The sequence below is a fragment of the Melitaea cinxia genome, chromosome 4, assembly GCF_905220565.1.
Source record: "Melitaea cinxia chromosome 4, ilMelCinx1.1, whole genome shotgun sequence".
Taxonomy (NCBI): domain Eukaryota; kingdom Metazoa; phylum Arthropoda; class Insecta; order Lepidoptera; family Nymphalidae; genus Melitaea; species Melitaea cinxia.
In genome coordinates, this window is record NC_059397.1 from 9,819,164 (window position 1) to 9,839,354 (window position 20,191).

A 20,191-nucleotide genomic window follows, 5' to 3' on the forward strand; every position below is an offset into this window, starting at 1 on the left:
AAAGTTCATTATATATTCATTTATTCTAAATAAATATTACATAAATGAAGCTATGTAAATATAGACAGTAAATAAAGAGTAACGAGAATACAATGCTTAATTAATCAAGTGAATGTTAACTGGAAATACCACGTTGCATTAATAACTTGAGATTAATTTGTAAAAGAAAAAATTAATTCCTTTTTGTTTTGTTTTTCTGTTGCAGATGCAGATGAAGATCTAATCAAATATATTTTTTTCAGGTCCACTCAAACAGTAGATCAAATAAATATTTGATGTTTGAGTGTTTGCTCCGCTTTGACTGGATATTAAATGTCACCTTTTTGTTTTTCAGATGATTCTTCCATATGCAGCCTTGTTGGCACACGGTCAAGCCCGAGCCACTCTGCTTCCGCCTTTAATATAAACATATTTAAATATTATTTTTTCTGTGCACATCAAAAGCTAAAATTTTATATTAAATTGTTTTGATTTGAAATTCGTTAGTTAACTTATTCAGATTATCGATCTGTGATACAGATGTACCTGATATTTTATTAAAATAATTTTTGTAAGTTTTTTGTTTCATTTATAAGTCATTTTATGAACTACAATTACAATATCCATAATATCATGTAAAAAAGTAAAAACATCATAATACAAATAAGTACCAAAGTGAATAGATTAATTTTCGTTTGAAATACATAAATAGATGTTATAACATATACATAGAAAAATAAATACTATAAAGGTTAATTGACTACATAATTATGTCAAGTAAAAATGCAATTAATAAAATTGTTTTTATTTCATGTGAATGTTACACTTATGACAAGTACACAAAGACTGATGTATATAAAGGTGGTACAAGATAGATAGTAGTTTTAGATTAAGAAGCATGTTGTTAAAGGCGAGAATGGTAATTAAGTGCCGCGATTTGCACAGCTAATTAGAGGAAGACATCTACAGTACAATACGTGCTCCATTACCTCAGTGGGTGTGACTTCTTCCGTGTCCACGACGTCGGGCAGAGCCTCTGCGTTGCCGACGTCATCGTGCGTATTACCGCTACTATCGCCGGCCTCGGCGTGGCAAGTCTGATCGGCTTCCGCTAAGTCACCGTTGTGCATTTCTGAACAATTTATGAGATCAACTTTTCCTTCTTGACTCGAACGGGTACTGCCGGCGTTTATATCTCCTCCGTCGATATCCATATGTACGTGGCCGGGCCACATGTCGTAGGGGCAAGTGTTCATCTGGTGTAACTGACCCTCACTCGAACTGAATAAATTCAGAGATCCGGCGACATCTTGTAAAATTGACGATTCTGGTATTTCGTTCGTCATGTGAATCGATTCATCGCCCTCGTTACTCACTGAATTAAATATGGGCATATTTTCGACAATATCGCTAGATACATCGCAGACTCGCATTCCTTCGTATTTAGAGAGCAAATCGAGAAGTCTCTTTATTTGTCTACCGTCAGAGGAATTATTAAGTATGAGAGAAGCCAAGGATTCCAATAATTCAGACGTAAAAATTTCCTCGCTTTTCAATAAAAGGAATCGAACAATTTTATTATCGATTTGCACCGTACTAGTGCACACGCTCGGACCACTGCAGTCTTGACAGTCGCTCGGTTCGACGGACGTCGTCGTCACCGTCGTGTTAGTGCATTCTGCACTATCGGCCTCCTCGGTCCTACTCTCGATAAAATTACTATACTGAGACAGAATGCTGCGTATCGATTGCAAAACCCGCTGTCGGAGCGGGTCGGAGCTGATCAGCTGCAACTCCCTGAATAATTGAATAAGAAAATCGGGATGCGACTCGTTCACGCCGATGAGCGTCGTGACCTCCGAGTATATATTCTCCCTGAGTAGATCGAACAGCTTCGACGTGGCCTTGTCGCGGAGTTCCCGGGTCGCTGATGCCAGGTTAGGGTTGGGCGCCTCAGCTGTCTCGGTCACATCGCCAGTCGAAGGGAAGTCCGGCGCGTAGTTCCTGCGACTTGCAGAGTTCTTCGACGGCAGCTTCGAGGACTTCCTCCTGGACTCGGCGGGCAAGTCGAGGTTGGAGTGCGACTGGACGATCTCCGGAATGGGGTCGACGCAGTTGAGGTTGCGACGGGTTACGAGCTCGGGCTCATTCTGGTTGACGTTGAGGACGTCGGGAGCGGAGGACAGGCGAGCTTCCTCCGTGTTGCGCTTAGGGGTTAGCGAGGGAGACGTTGAGCTCGACGTGTGGTGCAGACTGTTGTGACTGCGTTCGGCCAGCGGCGCCGCGCCACCCGCCGCCCCACAAGCCGGACCTCCTCCCACCCCCACTCCGCCCCCCACCCCCTCCGCGTTGCTCTTGCTACTGCCCGAGAGCAGGTTCTGGCGCGAGTAGCTGCAACGATAGGGACGTTAGCGATATTAGCGGTGCTGCGGTCAGGGATGTGTTCGTTTGTTAGTAGAAAACTAAAACGAGACCAAGCGCTCAATTTTTATTGGGAAAAAAGTGGAAATCTATTTTTTATAACTAAATTGTACATCGAACAACGAATATTACGTTATATTTAGTCCAAAAAACAAATCGTGAGATTTACGAAGAATTCTAGTGTAGCATCCCAAATAGTATTTATTTTACGTTCTGTTACTTTATTCAGCTATGTAAATTGAGTGTTGTCTCTACAAAAAGGAGTGGAAGAGATATAGTGCTAAATTAAAAGGACACTAAAGCCAAATAAAGTGTAACACTATCACACGGTTCTTACCCCATGTCTACATAAGATGTGCGATGACCGAATATATACGCATATAATAATACTAGTAATATATATTATAATTTAAAAGAGACAGGTACTTGTTCTAATATCTGAAATTAGAAAACAATTACAATTTGAAACATATATGAGTCCCATACGAAATTATAAAATATAGTTTACGAAAGAAAACTTACCTTCGGAAGTTATCCCAATAATTATTGGCTCTATTGCCGGGCGGCACTTGATTGTTTAAAGTATGCGTTGCTGTTTCAGCGCGCCAACGTTCTTCGAGCTAGAAACATAAATATAATATATCAAAAGTAACACAAACAAAAATTAAAGCCAAAAACAATACAGTTGATTAATTGTTCAGTACAGTTACAGTTGATAAATTGTGATTAATCGTTAATGAAACTACATATAAATAAACGTACAAGATATAAATATACATACAAGAATATACATAACGAAAATTGAGCGCTTAATATAGGGGGAATTTTTAATTGCACCTTTATTTAAAATTCAAGCAAACTAAATTTCCCGACTAATAACTCATTACATATCAGATAAATGACTGCATTACAAATTAAGTAATTGATTACCTAATCATATTTTATTAAAATACATATAAAGTTAATCAAAATCAGATGGCTTTTTTTTCTAATTTACAACGAAAATGTAGCTGAAACCACAGATATACAGATTTTAGGAGAAAATTATTCACCGTATAACAAAAAAAAATTTTCAAAATCATTATCTAAAACTTTTGGTTAGATTATTTTAATACAATAAGTTTTTTTTTTGTTGTAATAACATAAATTGGTTTGTTAAAAAAATAGATTTATATATAGATATTTGGAGGCAACTATCAGTTTTATTTTTAGTTAACAGATAGTCACGTACAGTATAACAGTTTAGCTTTATATATCAAACAGTATATTAGATTTGGTTTATTTGATGAACAAATTTAGTGTGCTAGTCAGTATTTTTGGTGGTAATTACGAATATTTGAATATAAAAAATTGTATTTACAGTTGTAGGATTAAATACTACCCGTAATATAAAGTCAGATATCGAATAGACGATTCTGATTCAAAATGTGCACTAATTCCTGATCTCGTATTATTATAATTACATAAACAGTAATTTCTAAGCTTTGAACCCTTTTTAACTGATAGAATGTTTAAACAATTATTTTTTTAATTATAAAATGAATGTTGCAATAAACAATACTTTTAGTGTCAAAGTCAGGTTTGTTTCTATATTCCTAAAATTTTTAATCTGGCGGGAAAACTATGTTTAATTATCGTGCCGCCGTGGCGTGCTGGTCGAGATTGTAACTGTCACGAGACGCATATTAGTTGGAGACAGGAGTGAGTGAGACAGGAGGTAGAGAGCGAGTTACGTGAGCGAGCTGGGCGCGCAGCTGGCGCAGCTCCAGCTGCTGCAGGCCCATATTAGTTGGAGACAGGAGTGAGTGAGACAGGAGGTAGAGAGCGAGTTACGTGAGCGAGCTGGGCGCGCAGCTGGCGCAGCTCCAGCTGCTGCAGGCCCATATTAGTTGGAGACAGGAGTGAGTGAGACAGGAGGTAGAGAGCGAGTTACGTGAGCGAGCTGGGCGCGCAGCTGGCGCAGCTCCAGCTGCTGCAGGCCCATATTAGTTGGAGACAGGAGTGAGTGAGACAGGAGGTAGAGAGCGAGTTACGTGAGCGAGCTGGGCGCGCAGCTGGCGCAGCTCCAGCTGCTGCAGGCCCATATTAGTTGGAGACAGGAGTGAGTGAGACAGGAGGTAGAGAGCGAGTTACGTGAGCGAGCTGGGCGCGCAGCTGGCGCAGCTCCAGCTGCTGCAGGCCCATATTAGTTGGAGACAGGAGTGAGTGAGACAGGAGGTAGAGAGCGAGTTACGTGAGCGAGCTGGGCGCGCAGCTGGCGCAGCTCCAGCTGCTGCAGGCCCATATTAGTTGGAGACAGGAGTGAGTGAGACAGGAGGTAGAGAGCGAGTTACGTGAGCGAGCTGGGCGCGCAGCTGGCGCAGCTCCAGCTGCTGCAGGCCCATATTAGTTGGAGACAGGAGTGAGTGAGACAGGAAGTAGAGAGCGAGTTACGTGAGCGAGCTGGGCGCGCAGCTGGCGCAGCTCCAGCTGCTGCAGGCCCATATTAGTTGGAGACAGGAGTGAGTGAGACAGGAGGTAGAGAGCGAGTTACGTGAGCGAGCTGGGCGCGCAGCTGGCGCAGCTCCAGCTGCTGCAGGCCCATATTAGTTGGAGACAGGAGTGAGTGAGACAGGAGGTAGAGAGCGAGTTACGTGAGCGAGCTGGGCGCGCAGCTGGCGCAGCTCCAGCTGCTGCAGGCCCATATTAGTTGGAGACAGGAGTGAGTGAGACAGGAGGTAGAGAGCGAGTTACGTGAGCGAGCTGGGCGCGCAGCTGGCGCAGCTCCAGCTGCTGCAGGCCCATATTAGTTGGAGACAGGAGTGAGTGAGACAGGAGGTAGAGAGCGAGTTACGTGAGCGAGCTGGGCGCGCAGCTGGCGCAGCTCCAGCTGCTGCAGGCCCATATTAGTTGGAGACAGGAGTGAGTGAGACAGGAGGTAGAGAGCGAGTTACGTGAGCGAGCTGGGCGCGCAGCTGGCGCAGCTCCAGCTGCTGCAGGCCCATATTAGTTGGAGACAGGAGTGAGTGAGACAGGAGGTAGAGAGCGAGTTACGTGAGCGAGCTGGGCGCGCAGCTGGCGCAGCTCCAGCTGCTGCAGGCCCATATTAGTTGGAGACAGGAGTGAGTGAGACAGGAGGTAGAGAGCGAGTTACGTGAGCGAGCTGGGCGCGCAGCTGGCGCAGCTCCAGCTGCTGCAGGCCCAGCTGCTGCCAGCAGCTCGCGCCCCACAGCGCGCAGCCGCAGCCGCAGCCCGCCGCGCCTGCACAGTCATACACATTCCATATGCTACGGCGTACGGCGGTGAGTACCGACCTACCGCGACTATTAGGTACTGTAATCGTGCGAATCTTTCCACTAAATTAATTATAGTAATGTAAAAATAATGTCGCATTGATTGAACGGACAAGATAATTACTCTAAAAGAAATGATGAATATGTCTATTGAACTTACCGTATGGCATCATCATATTAAACGGCATGGTGGGAGGGAACGACATTGGGGTACCCATGAGACGATCCATGGTTTGAGAGTGGCTGTTTTGAGTGAACTGATTCGTTCGCATATCCTACAAAATTAACAAATGACAATAAACTTGTAGATGGTGAAATCAAACTGAATTTTAAAATACCTACTATCAAAAAAATTAAATTACCTGATTAGATTTAGTTGTGTTCCAGCAGGGTGGCAAGTGCGAATAGGGCATATTTCCAGTATTATCATCTGAAAAAAAGTTGAAAATTAAAAGTGCCCTATTCATATTCTCGCTAAATAGGCTCTGTGATGTTTCGCAAGCTTTCATGTTCTATGGAAAGTTACTGCTGTATTTTATTCATTGCTTTTAAATCTTTGCAATACAAAGTTATTGTATTGTCATTATAAATAATTATCTCTCTATTACATTAAACAAATATTAACGACGAGGAAATTATTTTTATTGTGAAACGAATACATTACACCTTTAAGGTAGCTTAATCAATTTAAACATAAAGCGACAAAATAATACAGTTCCACAAGTAATGCAGATGTCACCACTAGTTTGACTACTATTGTGTATTTAAATATAATAATTTATATAATACATCACCTTTGAAATAAATAAATAATACTCATTCAATAGTATAAGTTAAAACGTACTATTCTGCGCAACGGGTGGGACCATGTTGACGTTGGAGTCGACCCTTGGCTCATGTCTCACGTTTGAGATGCTGTTGTTCACTAGTGGAAGCTATAAACACAAATATTAGATTTTATTCAGAATTAAGCATGTCCATCAATAAATTAACGAAAATTTTACATGTTTACTTCTGTTCACGTGTTTAGCTCTAGACAACTTCTATGAAATGAGGAATTTCACTGTAAAATATTTTGTTAAATATCAAATTGCACATATAAAGCTGGTGAATACTTTTAAGAAATCGTGAATAATTAATTACAGATACATGTCAAATAGAAAATAGTATTTTGAAAGTTACGACAAATAATATGTCATTAAATGGACACAGTAGTAATTAGTGATTGTAATTTTGTATTGCTTATGTGCGGCTATATATTTTTTATTTATTGAGTGTTAAGTATACAATATTATTTGTTTGATTTTACAAGTCCCAATGGTCGGATTGTGATCTTAACTATAGCTATTTTTTATCAATAACTTACGTTGTTTTCTTCAGACTGACGGTCCACCGTCGGCCGACGTCGAGGACGATTCCTTTGATTGGATTTATTTCTGGAAGCGCTGTCGATAAAATATTTATATCACAATAACATTCATTCCAACTCGACTAGACAACAATGTCTATAACGGTATATGAAAAGTTTTTAATTTTGAAGTAAAACACAAAAAGGTACAACCATTTAGTACAATAATTGCCTAAGTTGTTGTACAATTTAGTACAATAATTGCCTAAGTTTTTGTACCATTTAGTACAATAATTGCCTAAGTTGATCAAAGTTAAATTGACCTTGTATTATCTTTATGTGTTTTGACCATAGTAATACTAAGTGGTTTACCTGTCGCTGTCACTGCCATACGCACTGCCGAGATGTGAGGGTGCTGTATTGACGGAGCGCGAGCCTAGAGCACTGTCGCCGCCCTGAATGATGACAATTTTTGTTACTTTAAGGCTTCTATTTTGTCTACCAAGAAAAAACTACGTTTTTTTTTTTCTCAGTGTATAATGCTTTTATAAAAAACTATATCAAAGTCAATTTTGAGTTTAAAAAAATTCTTGATGTTATATCACTAGTTGAAAGTTAAGAAAATAATCATATAAGTGATTATTATATGAATATTCACTTCTAGGTTTTATTGCGAAAATTAGAAATAATTTTGCGTTACCCTGAAATTATCGTTATCTCTCGAATGTTGAGAATCCATTTGCACATGTTCTGATCGTGATTCGGGTTCTTCTTGTTCACTGTAAAAACATAACTTTGCAGTACATGTTTCCGATATACATATTCATAAAAATAAATGTATACGAGCATATTATGTGGAAAAATACCTGTTATAAGATTGATTCACAACAGACGCGACACGAGAATCTGGCTTAATATTTTGAGTCTCTGTAGCATTGCTCATTGCCTGTAAACGGAAAAAATTGTTTGTGTTATTACAACGTCACTAAAATAACGATATTTGTGAGTGAAATAATTAAAATTCAAACACGAATGACATTTTGTACATGTCGTTGGAATATTATTCTAATGTTTAGGTTTAGAATTAGTGTTTTTTTTTTTAAATATATTTTAATATAACTATTACTGATAATTTTTTCATTTTTATACAAAAATATTAATTTCATTGAGAAAAAAATTGTAGTATTAAAAATCAATAGTCGCACGATTATTAATATAAAACTTTAAGCTTATTGCTGACTACTCTTTACAAAGGCTAATGTAATTCATTGACCACCATATAGGTATGTCCAGCATATAACAATTTTTGCCCCCTTAGCTAACAATAATAATTGTGTTTGCCCACAAACGAAAAAAACCGACTTCAATTATATCGACAAGTAATACAACGTAGGCAGACGAAAAAATTATCAAGTAAATACGTATTATCAAAGATTACCCCAAAAGTTGTAATCAGATCTCGATGAAATTTAAATGTGATCAAATGATAAACATCGGCTTTCGATAAAACTAAAAATTTCGATAAATTAAAAATCATTAAAATCGGTACACCCAGTAAAAAGTTATGTGGATTTTCGAGAGTTTCACTCGATTTTTCTAGGATCCCATCATCAGATCCCGGTTTACTTATCATGGTATCGAACTAGAGATATCTCCTTTCCAACAAAAAAAGAATTATCAAAATCGGGTCATAAACGACGGAGTTATCCCCGAACATACATTATATATATATATATATATATATATATATATATATATATATATATATATATATATATATATATATATATATATATATATATATATATATATAATGTATAGTAATTGAGTAACCTCCTCCTTTTTTTGAAGTTGGTTAAAAAGTTAAGTGCTAAGCGTACTGTACGGTCACGTAAACAACATGTGCACGTCCTTTTTTTTATACAACTAGAGCGCAAGCTAGCGTACGGCTTACCGGGTGGTAAATGATTACCGTTACTTATAGACGCCTGCAACACTATACTCCACCCTCCCCAGGAGCTCTAGCCACCTTATTCACCACAGGAACACAGCACTGCTTAACAACACAATCCTCCCTGGAGAAAGAGGCCCAGCACAACATCCCACAATGTTACAGATTGAGTCGATCTCCTGTACGGTTGAGGTGCTTCTCTGGCTGCTGTAGATCGAGCAGGATATTTCCTGCTGTACCCTCCCTCAGTAAACGTACCTCCTTGTTGAGCAACGCCTCGAGCTCGCGTTGTTTATCGGCCAGTAGAGCGCGTAGTTGAAGTTGACGACGTTCAGCCGGACCCACGCACCCACCGCGCACTTCATTCACTTTTTTCTGCTTGCGTTCTACAAGAACATGACGACACAAGGATTACATTGCAACCTCTTTTTCTTTTTATTCTACTCCCGTAGAACAAGGGGCGAAACTAAGCTAAGTGACAGCGATGAGTCACTATTTTCTTAACGTGAGTAGGCTATAAGTACTTAGTACATCTCCAAAACTGAATACTGTTATTTTTTTGGAACTTCTAATATTCAGTCATTGCAGTAAAATCGCTAAGTTCCGAAGAATCAATAGCGTTCATTGTCACCGTGAAAGTTTAAAAACATATCTTCTTCTACTATCTATTTCGATATGTCGGTTCAACTCTGGAGATAAACTAAGTACATATGGTCTACTCGCGTAAAAAAATAGTGACTCGTCCCTATCTTAGCTTAGCCACACCCCATGACCAATCAAATCATAGTAAATTAGAACGTCGTGTTTTAAATGGCCAGTATTTACATCATACAATTGAAATGATATATTATATTACCTGTGTCTATTAGTTTTGGTACTAAATACATACTCGAGTTCAAGTGATTTTATATTTATCTATTTTGACACGATTGTCTAGTTGTATAGGGTGTACAAATTAATTCGGTCCGCATGTATGTTGTTTAGAGATAGAAGAATGCAGTGGTTTCTGAGAAGCTACGCGTCTGTGAATGATATGAAGTAAAATTTGCTTTGAGTTTTTAAAAAAAAAAATACTTGTTTTGTATTAGGTTGAATTTGTTGTAATTTGTTGAATTTGTGGGAGATTTTACTTTACTACTTTAATTTGAATAAAAGTGGAGATGAAGCGCTAATAATGCTTACAGAACGTTACAGTGACAACGTTCCAACTGATAAATTAAGTAGAGAAAAAAATTCTTGGCCCAGGGAGTCTAAAAAAATTAGATGACAAAAAATTAGACACAATAGTCAATGAAAATTAGATTTAAACATAAGAGAAGCTTGTATAACATATAAATAAACAGAATAAAGTTCCATTGTGATTAAGAGACATGGGAATAATTTTATTTAAAAGCAAGGCAATTAATTACGCAATTAAGTCACTTCGCACGCTTCGCAGGGGTTGATACAAAACCCTTCAATCGTTGTTATCAACTCCTGTATTAACACCAAAATCTAATATCCACGTTTTGAAGGAATGACACATGCACCTGGTGGAGCCAAAGGTGTTGTTTATTATGATCAACTAAAACCTGGTGATTATTGTATCATCATCATTTCATCTATTACTGTTTGTAACGAAATAGATACAAATCAATACACATAATACAAATTGTTACAAATTAATTTGTAGGCCCAATAGTAAACTAAATAGTTCTAATCTTTACCTTTATTTGTCACCATATCCTTGATACGCGCACGTTCTCCCATTATCTTCTCAGTTTCCATGCGGAGTTCTTGAGCCAACTCTTGCAAAGTATTTATATTTGCTTCGTGATCTTTAAGCAGATTTTATTTTTAAGGGCCACACAAAAACAACTGTAGATAAAATAACTCAAAAATTGTAATTCTAAAAAACAAAAATACTATTATTTCAACAGCATTAAGTGTTAAAAAAGTAAATTTATTAAGTAAATATAATATAAAAATTTATTAGTCTGTGTTTATTTTTTATAAACATTAGATTATTTCTCAAACGCCATGAACAATAAATATGTATATGGGACTTGCGTAGAATTCCATCACAGATTTACATTGGAAAGAAGGAACTACTTGCACTAAAGAGAAAGAGAGATAGAAAGAGAGTGAGAGGAGAAGAGAGAAAGAAACAGAGAGATGGTCAGAAATAAGAGTATTATATTGCACTTACTTTGTTGCGAGTGTTGCTGGAGCTGTGGCGCCTGTATGTGTTGTTGGTGCTGTTGAAGCTGCATATGCTGTGTTTGTTGTAAATGTTGCTGATGCTGTGCTTGTTGTAATTGTTGCTGATGCTGCACTTGTTGCAAATGGTGCTGATGTTGAGTTTGCTGCAGGTGTTGTAATTGTTGTAAGTGTTGTTGCGGTTGAGTTTGCTGCAGATGTTGCTGGTGTTGTGATTGTTGTAAGTGTTGCTGCGGTTGCAGTTGTTGCTGCGAGTGTTGCTCATTTGTAAACTTGTGTCGTTGAGACAGTGAATTGCGCACACGACACACGCTGTCTTCGTTTGACCAACCACCCATACTTCCACCGCCCTCTGATTTACTGATAACAATAATTAATCGGTATTAAAGTTAAGTATCCAATGTATGGTTATATTATGTCAATAAAGTCCTGCTATTTGTTATTTCGTCAGTGATTAAAGTTATATTAAGTCAAACGAAGTTCGGTTGCGACTGACGCTATTACAAACTGGAAATATGTGTGTTTTTTCCTAAGTTTTCAACATTTTATTCAGTTAAATGTACACGGTAAAAAGAAACGCTTCATGTATAACTAAATCCGATTAGCAATTGGCTTGATTTTTTTTTTTGAAATAGATTTATTTTAAAAACAAAATTGTATGTAAACTTACTTATCATGTATGTTAGAATGATTGGAAACGTGGAAGCTGTCCTCATGAGCTCCGGGAAGGTTCCCTTCAAACGTTTCTACAGAACGCATGAGATCTGATAAAACAGATTGAAACAATTAAAAACAAAAATATATTTAAAAAAAAAGAACGCAATATTCTGATAGTTTAAAATAATAAATTGTACCTTTGGTTTTCTGGAGAGCTGTTTTAATAGCCTTTATTTCCATAAGCTTAAAGGGATCCTCATTTTTGAGATTGACGCCTGATTTGTTACCTAAAATATGAAGCATATGATAGGATTTATTTTAATTTTTGCTACTGACGTATACCTAACACGTGCAACGTTGCGTCACTACTTTATATGGTCTAAATTATTTTGGCATAATTTCACGGTCGATTTCTGTTACGATCACTTGCTTATTAAATATAAATAAAATAAATAAATATTTACAACATACACACACACGGTCATCTGTTCCTAAAGTAAGCAACTTAATGCTTATGTTGTAGATAACAGCCGACTGGTATAGCTAAATTTTTTTTCTCGATAAACATATGTATGTTTTCATTTATATGTATAAATAATACATATATAAATAAATATACATATAAATAATACATATATATTACACCCAGACTCGGGGTGGAAATTTGACCCACAACCCCGGAACAGAAAGCAGGGTGACTACAAACTGCGCCAACGGGCTAGTCAATATAACTATGAATTGAAGATATCTACCACTACTGGCAATATTTAACTATTTTTAACAATTTTTAAGTATTTAAAGTATAGTGGATACACATCTATTAAACATTGTATTGTTTGAGTGAATGTAGCATTTAAAATATCACTATCAAAATATAATACCAAATTTGAAAGATGGTAAAGTTGTATGTAATACAACTAGGCTTTCAATTAAAAGCGTGGAAATCGTTTGGCTTGGAGTATGCTACAGTATCGATAGTACAGTAATAGATAATAATAATCAAAAAATCTTACATTTTCGAGATGCTTCCTCATCACCACTATCCTCCCCTGAACTTGAGTATGTATTATGAGAACTGCCAAGTCGAGTTGCCATTTGTAATTTTTGAAATTCTGATACCTGAATTATAGAAAAATAAACTTATATAACAAAAATGAAATGAAAATATTCATTTCACCATAAGGTGATTATATTTATGTTTCTAATATTTAAATAAAAATCACAGTATTTAAGTCTCTAATATCTTTTGTTTTAACTGTATTAATAAACTTTTGTATTCACTAATTTAAGCTTAACACTAGTAAAATTGCAGAAATTATTACAGAAGTAAATAAAGAATGAAGATAAGTTAATTATAAATATAAATTAAGAAAATACGTAACTGAGATAATTTGAACTTTAGAAGTCTCAAAATTGCACCAGTCGTGAGCTTTTTTTAACAACAACACACATTATGCCAGAATGTATAATATATCTTGCGTTTTTATGCTTAAAGAAATCAGTTTCAGGTTTAAGTTAAGGAATTACAATATAATAGATAATAATTAATTATTGGAGACACATTATAATTTAAAACACATAAAATTTCATGAGTAAAATTTTATTTTCTTCTTATTTTTTATTATAATGGCGTCATCGGAAACCGATCGTCAATTCGATTCCAATTTCAATTCAATTGAAAGCTCGATTTGGTCAAGAGTACCAAAATATTATATTTGATAATATATTATGATTGGAACTGGAACTGTACAGAATTCGTGTTTTTGTGAGATTGGGATTGAAGTCAAGAGTAAACCTACTGATCTCAATATAATTCAAATTAGAATACAAGACAAGTATCAGCTTTCAAATAAATCAAGAATCATTAAAATCGGTATACTCAGTGAAAAATTATCCAGTATAAATACAACGTAGGTCGACGAAAAAATCATCATGTAAATACGCATTATTAGATGTAACTCGAAAATACTTGTTAGATCGCAATTAAATTTAAATGGGACCACATGACATGCGCCACCTTTCGGTTAAATAAAAATCATCGAAATCGGTCCATTCAATCAAAAGTTCTTAGGTAACATACATTTAAAAAAATACAATCGGATTGAGAACCTCCTCCTTTTTTGGAAGTCGGTTAAGAACTTAAACTACTGATTCAGACAAAGTTTAAATAGAAAAAGAAAATAATTTATAAGTTAATAATTAATTTATTTTGAAATTGTTTGTTGGAACATAAAACCAATTATATGTACATATAGTTGGTATAATGTAAATCCCATATTTGACAGTATTTGTATCAACAAAATTTCTGTCAAATATGAGAAGTTAGTACTAAGTTCTTTGAGCACTTTTAACTTATAAAGTCTACAATATTGTAGATATTATTTTTAGTTGTACATTTCTATTAATACATACCAAATTCTCCATGTGTTGTTTCTTCATTTGCAGCTCCCGCAATTTGAGCTGCAGTATACGTTCCCTCTCACTGAGAATAACGTCATCGTCTTCTACTTCACTGTCCCGAGTGCCACCAGCTGCGTCCTTTTAAGATAGAATGCAGAAAATAAAAACACTATAACATATGACAACTACACAAAACTGAATTAAAGAAATGAAAATCCTTTATGTTTAAGTGATAACTATAAATGTGTCAAATTACACACAAGCAAAACACATAAGCATAGTTCCTTATCGCGTGTGTCTGTTAGTTATGAATTAAAAATCTACTAATCAGATATTCATACAGTTTCTACAGCGTGATTCAGGAAGAAGGTTTAGGTTTTTTTTTTTTACGTCACTAGGTCGGCAAACAAGCGTACGGCTCACCTGATGGTAAGCGATTACCGTAGCTTATAGCCGCCTACAACACCAGAAGCATCGCAAGCGCGCTGCCGACCCAATCCCCAATCCCCCCCCCCCAAGAGCTAGGTGTATAATATGTCAAGGTTTTGAGTAAGTAGTAGTTACTGTAATAAGACGATAATTTTTAGAGGTCGGAATAAAACAGGCCGCCGAGGAAGTTTCGTAGTGCGATCGATAGGAGTCGCCCGATGCGAGCACAGAGCTCCCCGCTGTACTAGTCGTGCACAGCCGAGGCGCCTACGAGCCTGCGCGCAGCCTACCTCGGCGCCCGTGGATCGCGCGGCCCGCAGCGAGGAGCGCTCGTCGCGGCCGAGCGCCGCCGGGCGCGCCTGCTCCAGCGCCGCCGCCAGCTCGCCGGCCTGCGGCAGCGTGGTCGCCACGCCGATCTGGTTCGCGCCGTACATGCGGTTCTGGCTGTGGTAGTTCGCGCTCATGGTCATATTCTGAAATTATTTCAAATTATTTATCGTTGTGTCCATTTGTTATAAGTATTCCTTGACGGTTAGCAAGAAAGTGGACATAAGGTGCCAATCAAACCACCACAAAAATCTTTTTGTTTTGTTGTTGTTATGGATTAATTGGTTGTACATGATGGTCCAATAAAGGATCGAAACGTCGCATGAATTTGCAATTAGTAGTTTGATTGGCACCTTATGTCCGCTTTCCTGCTAACCGTCAAAGAATATTATTTCAAATGTTTCATCTCTGTAATTCAATTATTTTACGTACATTTATAAATTGGACGTTTCATAAACATAGTTGTCATAAAAAAATAGCCAAGTAGTCGTTATTTCATTTTCATGTTCAATATTTTTAAGATCGTTGTAATTAATAAAGTAAACGAAACAGCCTCAACACAAAATTGCTATGTTAATAAATACACAAAGGAAAGCGTAAGGTAAGGTACAAACCTGCATTGCATTCAAATTTTCTTGAGATGTCGACGGGTGGTTCATTTCTTGAGCTTGCCTCTCCTTGTTTATTTCTTCCAGTTGTTGTTTTGCTTCTGCCTGAAAAAATATTTTTTTAATTAGCATGTATTAATAAATTTTAATTTGGATTCAATTGAGCTTAATTAATTTACCTGATATTTAAGAAGTCTTTTTTGTTGCTGTTTAAGTGCTGAAAGACGAATTTGAGACATTTCCATTTTATTTTTTATCTCATTCTGCCAAAGTTCATTTTCACTATAAGCTGATGCATTGCTTTGGACTGATACTGGTCTAACCACAACGTCTTGCTGAAAATTAAAGAAAAAATTGATAAAGATGCACAAATGAATTAGCAAATATACAAAGGTTAAAATAAAACAACATAAAAATCAGAAATTTAGAAAATAACAACAAAAAATCTTAAAGCAGAAAGGGCTAAAGCAAACACTCTATAATAAAATAATTTTGGTTTTTGTTTTTATTCATTGTTTTCCATGGCATATGAAAAAAGACTTGTTAAAGATAGGTTGTTTAAATTTTATTTAAATTTACACATGCTATGCGGTTTTAATAAAGGGCATATGACACACACTCCATAGCACACATCGACAGAATGGAACCTGAACTTCGTTTCCGCTAATATCTTTATTTTTACTTTTCATTTCTTGAATGAGAGCAATTTTTTCCATGCATGCTGTGATATTTTTCCGTAAAATATCGTTCAGATACTGATCATCTTTTTTTACCTCTGTTTCAACACATGGTATTGATTCTATTTCTCTAATTTCGACAGTATTACTTTGAGAATCTTCCATTTTATTTTCATTTTCCATAGATTTATTTTCTTTTGTCGCAAGGTTTTCTTCACTTGCTCTAGCATTTATAATGTTTTTGTTTAAATGTTCATTTTCTATGTTTGTTACTTTCTTTAAATTGCTAGTTGGACTATTGTCATTATTGGTTTTGATGTTGCTTGCCTTATCTTGATTCAAAGTTCTTTCAGGTACTGTTTCTACTTCATTAACAGGCGCAGAAGTACTACTTTCTACTTGATTTACTATATCATTTGAACCTTCACCTGGTATTTCATTATAACTTTCAACTAACATAGATTGAAGTTTTGTTTCACTTTCTTTTAACTGCATTACCATTTTTACTAATTCATCATATTCTTCTTTTGTATGCTCAATAAAAGCCTAAATTACATTTGCGAGTTAATTAAATAATTTGGATATTTTTATACTTTTGTGTATTTTGATATTTAAACATTATATAAAATATAACAAACCTCATCCTCAGAATTCCGCATGGTGTCAACAAGTGATGAAGTAACTCTAATGTATTCTCTAATTTGTCCAAGGCGACGTTCAACAGCTGCTGCATCAGGACATGCTGCAACTATTGCTTCACCCAACGCTCGAGCAGATTCCCTGTGAGCCTAAATAAAGATAAAGCAATGCATCTCTATATTGGCTACTTCATTTAGTAAAATTTTTTTGGAACAAAGTTCCTTACGGCAGGCTTGACATTTGGCTGGGTGACCGAACCAAAAAAATGTGATACTAACACCGTAAGAAAAATATATAACGGAAGTAACATAATATCAGTCACACGACTGTATAATATGACGTTTGTAAAACTAACTAGTAAACTTTTTTTTTAAATTATTTATGTAATTTTATACTGTCGACTAAAATAAATAAACATATGTTTTTTTTTATTTCACTTAATAGTTTGAATTATTATTATTATTTTGTTTGATTTATTTTATTTCACGTCATTTGTTATTTTCTAAAATACTAAATTTCTTAAATACTTTTATGTACTTAATTAAAAACCAATGAATAAAAAAAAAAAAAAATCAAAAGCTAGAAAATATATATAAAAATTATCATTTTTTTTTCAAATTGTGTTACTTCTATACTATCCGAAGGAACTTCGTTCCTACCTGGTGTCCCATGACACCACATAATATATTATATTAAGTATATTAGGTATTTAAGGTAACTGGTACTTACTTGATTATTTTCATTTATATTGTTGAAGCTACTATGTCCTTGGTCATACATGTTGTTCATTAAATTAATAGACTTGGTACCAGATCTAGAATTTGTTACTGGTGAAGGATTATTATTGTTTGTATTATTTCCGTCAAATGTATTACGTGTCGAATTCAAATTCCTTGTCAAATTGTTTCTATTTTGATTAGTTACCTAAAATTTTTATAAAAATTAATATCTTCCAAAAAATAAATAAATTTAGACTTACAATTGCCTATTTTTCTACTCACATTTAATTGTTGAGTCATATTCCCTGTCACTGCACTGGGTGTGGTAGGATTTACTATCATAACAGCAGCAGCAGCATGATTTGAATGAGCAATCATACCTAGAACAGTACCAGACGGACTAGTAAGATATTCAGAAAACTATGTCAGAATCAAAATTACGGAATTAAATGTCTGAAATCAATGTTTTCATTGACAAATTTAATCTTTTTCAAGAAAATTACCTAGAATCAATTTAATTTTCTTCAAACTAAGTTGAATATAATGTAAATTCCTAAGCAATAATATTAGGTTTTTCCTTGTCCTAAAATAATAGTCTATTACAAAGTTATTTATTTTCAATTGTAGTTGTTGTTGTAGTGGAAGTGTGGAAATGTGAACTTGACTAGTTTGAATACTTATTAGAACAAGACTTATTGTAATAACTACAAAATATAACATATTTACCATTTGACATCTGGTGTGCATATGGATGCAAGGTATGAGACGAAGAAGCTCCATCATCATGATGATCGGTTGTCAAATTTTCACGATTTTGCACTGTTAAAGGAAGAGCACGAGGCTGAGGCCTCACAGGAACAAACCTTCCAAATCCACTCTCAAATGATACAGAATTATCTAAAACAAATTGTAATACAATATTTATGTACCTGTAGGACAAAGTAGGTCAATTTACACATTAATCCTGTCCCATCCTTCGTAGTATCCTAGACTTAAATTAACACTCACCTAAGTCAGTTGATTCTTGATCGGAGGTGTTGTTTGTTTGCTTTCTTGATTGATTGCAGTTAGATCTTACGTTATATTCTGACACTGGTACCCAATCCAGAGAAGTCTAAAAAATGTACTTTCTTAAATACACATCAAGAGAACACAAGAAGACCTTCTATATCAATTTTATTTTCAAACAGCCACTGCCAGCTACCTTATTACATTTTAATTTAGAAAAACAACCTCCCATATGGGATGATTTTCAGCTTTAATTAAGATTAAATTGAACAGAGATTGCAATCTAATATTAATAGAACAGAAAGAATTCCTGATCTCAGTATCTGTGTCTGTGTACAATATTATAGAATATATTGGCATATATCCAATATGCATAGCACTCCTAATTGTCTAAAAATAAACAGGATTCGTACCACACGATCTGAAAAAACTTCAGACAACTCAGTTTAGCAGCAACACAAATTTAAAAAGGAAAGCGTACACTTCAGTTTCCAACTAATAGTAGTTAACTATTTACATAAAGTAGAGAAAGATTTTAAGTATTATTACCGTAACCAAATTTGAAGCCATGTCTCGTCGTGTCGGTGTTACAGCCTCTTGCGGTACATTGCAATTGTTCCTTACTTTTGTCTTAGGTATAGTACCCGTGTGTCCTGTATGTCTCTCCTTATTACCAGGAGCCATTATATGCACTATTATTGTGATGTTATTTTATTCGATTTTTAAATAGATTCATGCTTTTTTTAGGAACAAGAAGACCACCTAAAGTTGGTAAAATGTATTACCACACATGACTTCTTTTTCGTTATATTTCAATGTTAAATATTACTAGATTTATATTTTTTCGTCCTTTTTAAAAAATTAGAGATCGAGTCGACGCAAACTACAATGACATTGACATTTCATTTTTTCTTTACAGAAGCGTTCGATGTTGATTTAATATCACGGTAAAAGCAATAATTTCGATACAACATACAATTCATCAGAGGACATACATGTACATTTTGGATATTAAATGATTATATACCAACATTATTTTTATTACAATTTTAAATACTAAATATCGACTATTTCAAATTTATTTATTTTCTTATCAATTAGAAATGTTATGTTATGTATGAACGAAATGTTCACTCGTTCAGTCAGTCCGAATAAATACTCTCTATTGTAATAACGTAACGTGCTTCGTTCCTTAACATAAATATTTTTGAATAACATACGGTGAAATACGATGTGTTAAATTGTGAATGTTAAATACACACTCATTGAAAAAAGTTTGAAAAATACGAGCTGATTTGTTGAGAAGCAGTGATAAAATTCTGCACTTAAATTTTAAAACAACAATATTTACGGGTAATTTGCATTTATTATTTTCAAGTTTATCGCGTACATATTTTTATTATATTTAGAAAATTATTGTCAATACTATTAGATAAATGCAGTTATAATATTCTATTTTACTTTTATTTTCGTGTCGCCAAATTTAAATAAAATCAATGTCAATATCTAAAATAAACGTAAATTATACCTAAACTATATTTAAATTAGTAAATCAAA

General features: G+C 35.3%; 1 protein-coding gene across 1 annotated transcript; it reads right to left on the reverse strand.

Moving 5' to 3' along the window:
* Positions 1-4: 4 nt before the first annotated feature.
* Positions 5-19,333, reverse strand: LOC123670368 (inner centromere protein A-like). The gene is made up of 28 exons (XM_045603865.1): positions 19,184-19,333; positions 18,635-18,740; positions 18,353-18,523; positions 17,909-18,006; positions 17,637-17,831; positions 16,907-17,056; positions 16,239-16,814; positions 15,771-15,926; positions 15,545-15,696; positions 14,947-15,100; positions 14,240-14,365; positions 12,841-12,946; positions 12,025-12,114; positions 11,841-11,934; positions 11,160-11,530; positions 10,678-10,788; positions 9,230-9,357; positions 7,887-7,966; positions 7,721-7,799; positions 7,393-7,475; positions 7,039-7,117; positions 6,517-6,607; positions 6,035-6,102; positions 5,833-5,947; positions 5,534-5,640; positions 2,923-3,020; positions 969-2,370; positions 5-395 (listed from the first exon to the last, which is right to left on the reverse strand). Exons 1-28 carry the CDS (start codon positions 19,316-19,318, stop codon positions 309-311), a joined length of 5,208 nt encoding a protein of 1,735 aa, XP_045459821.1. The 5' UTR covers positions 19,319-19,333; the 3' UTR covers positions 5-308.
* Positions 19,334-20,191: the final 858 nt, after the last annotated feature.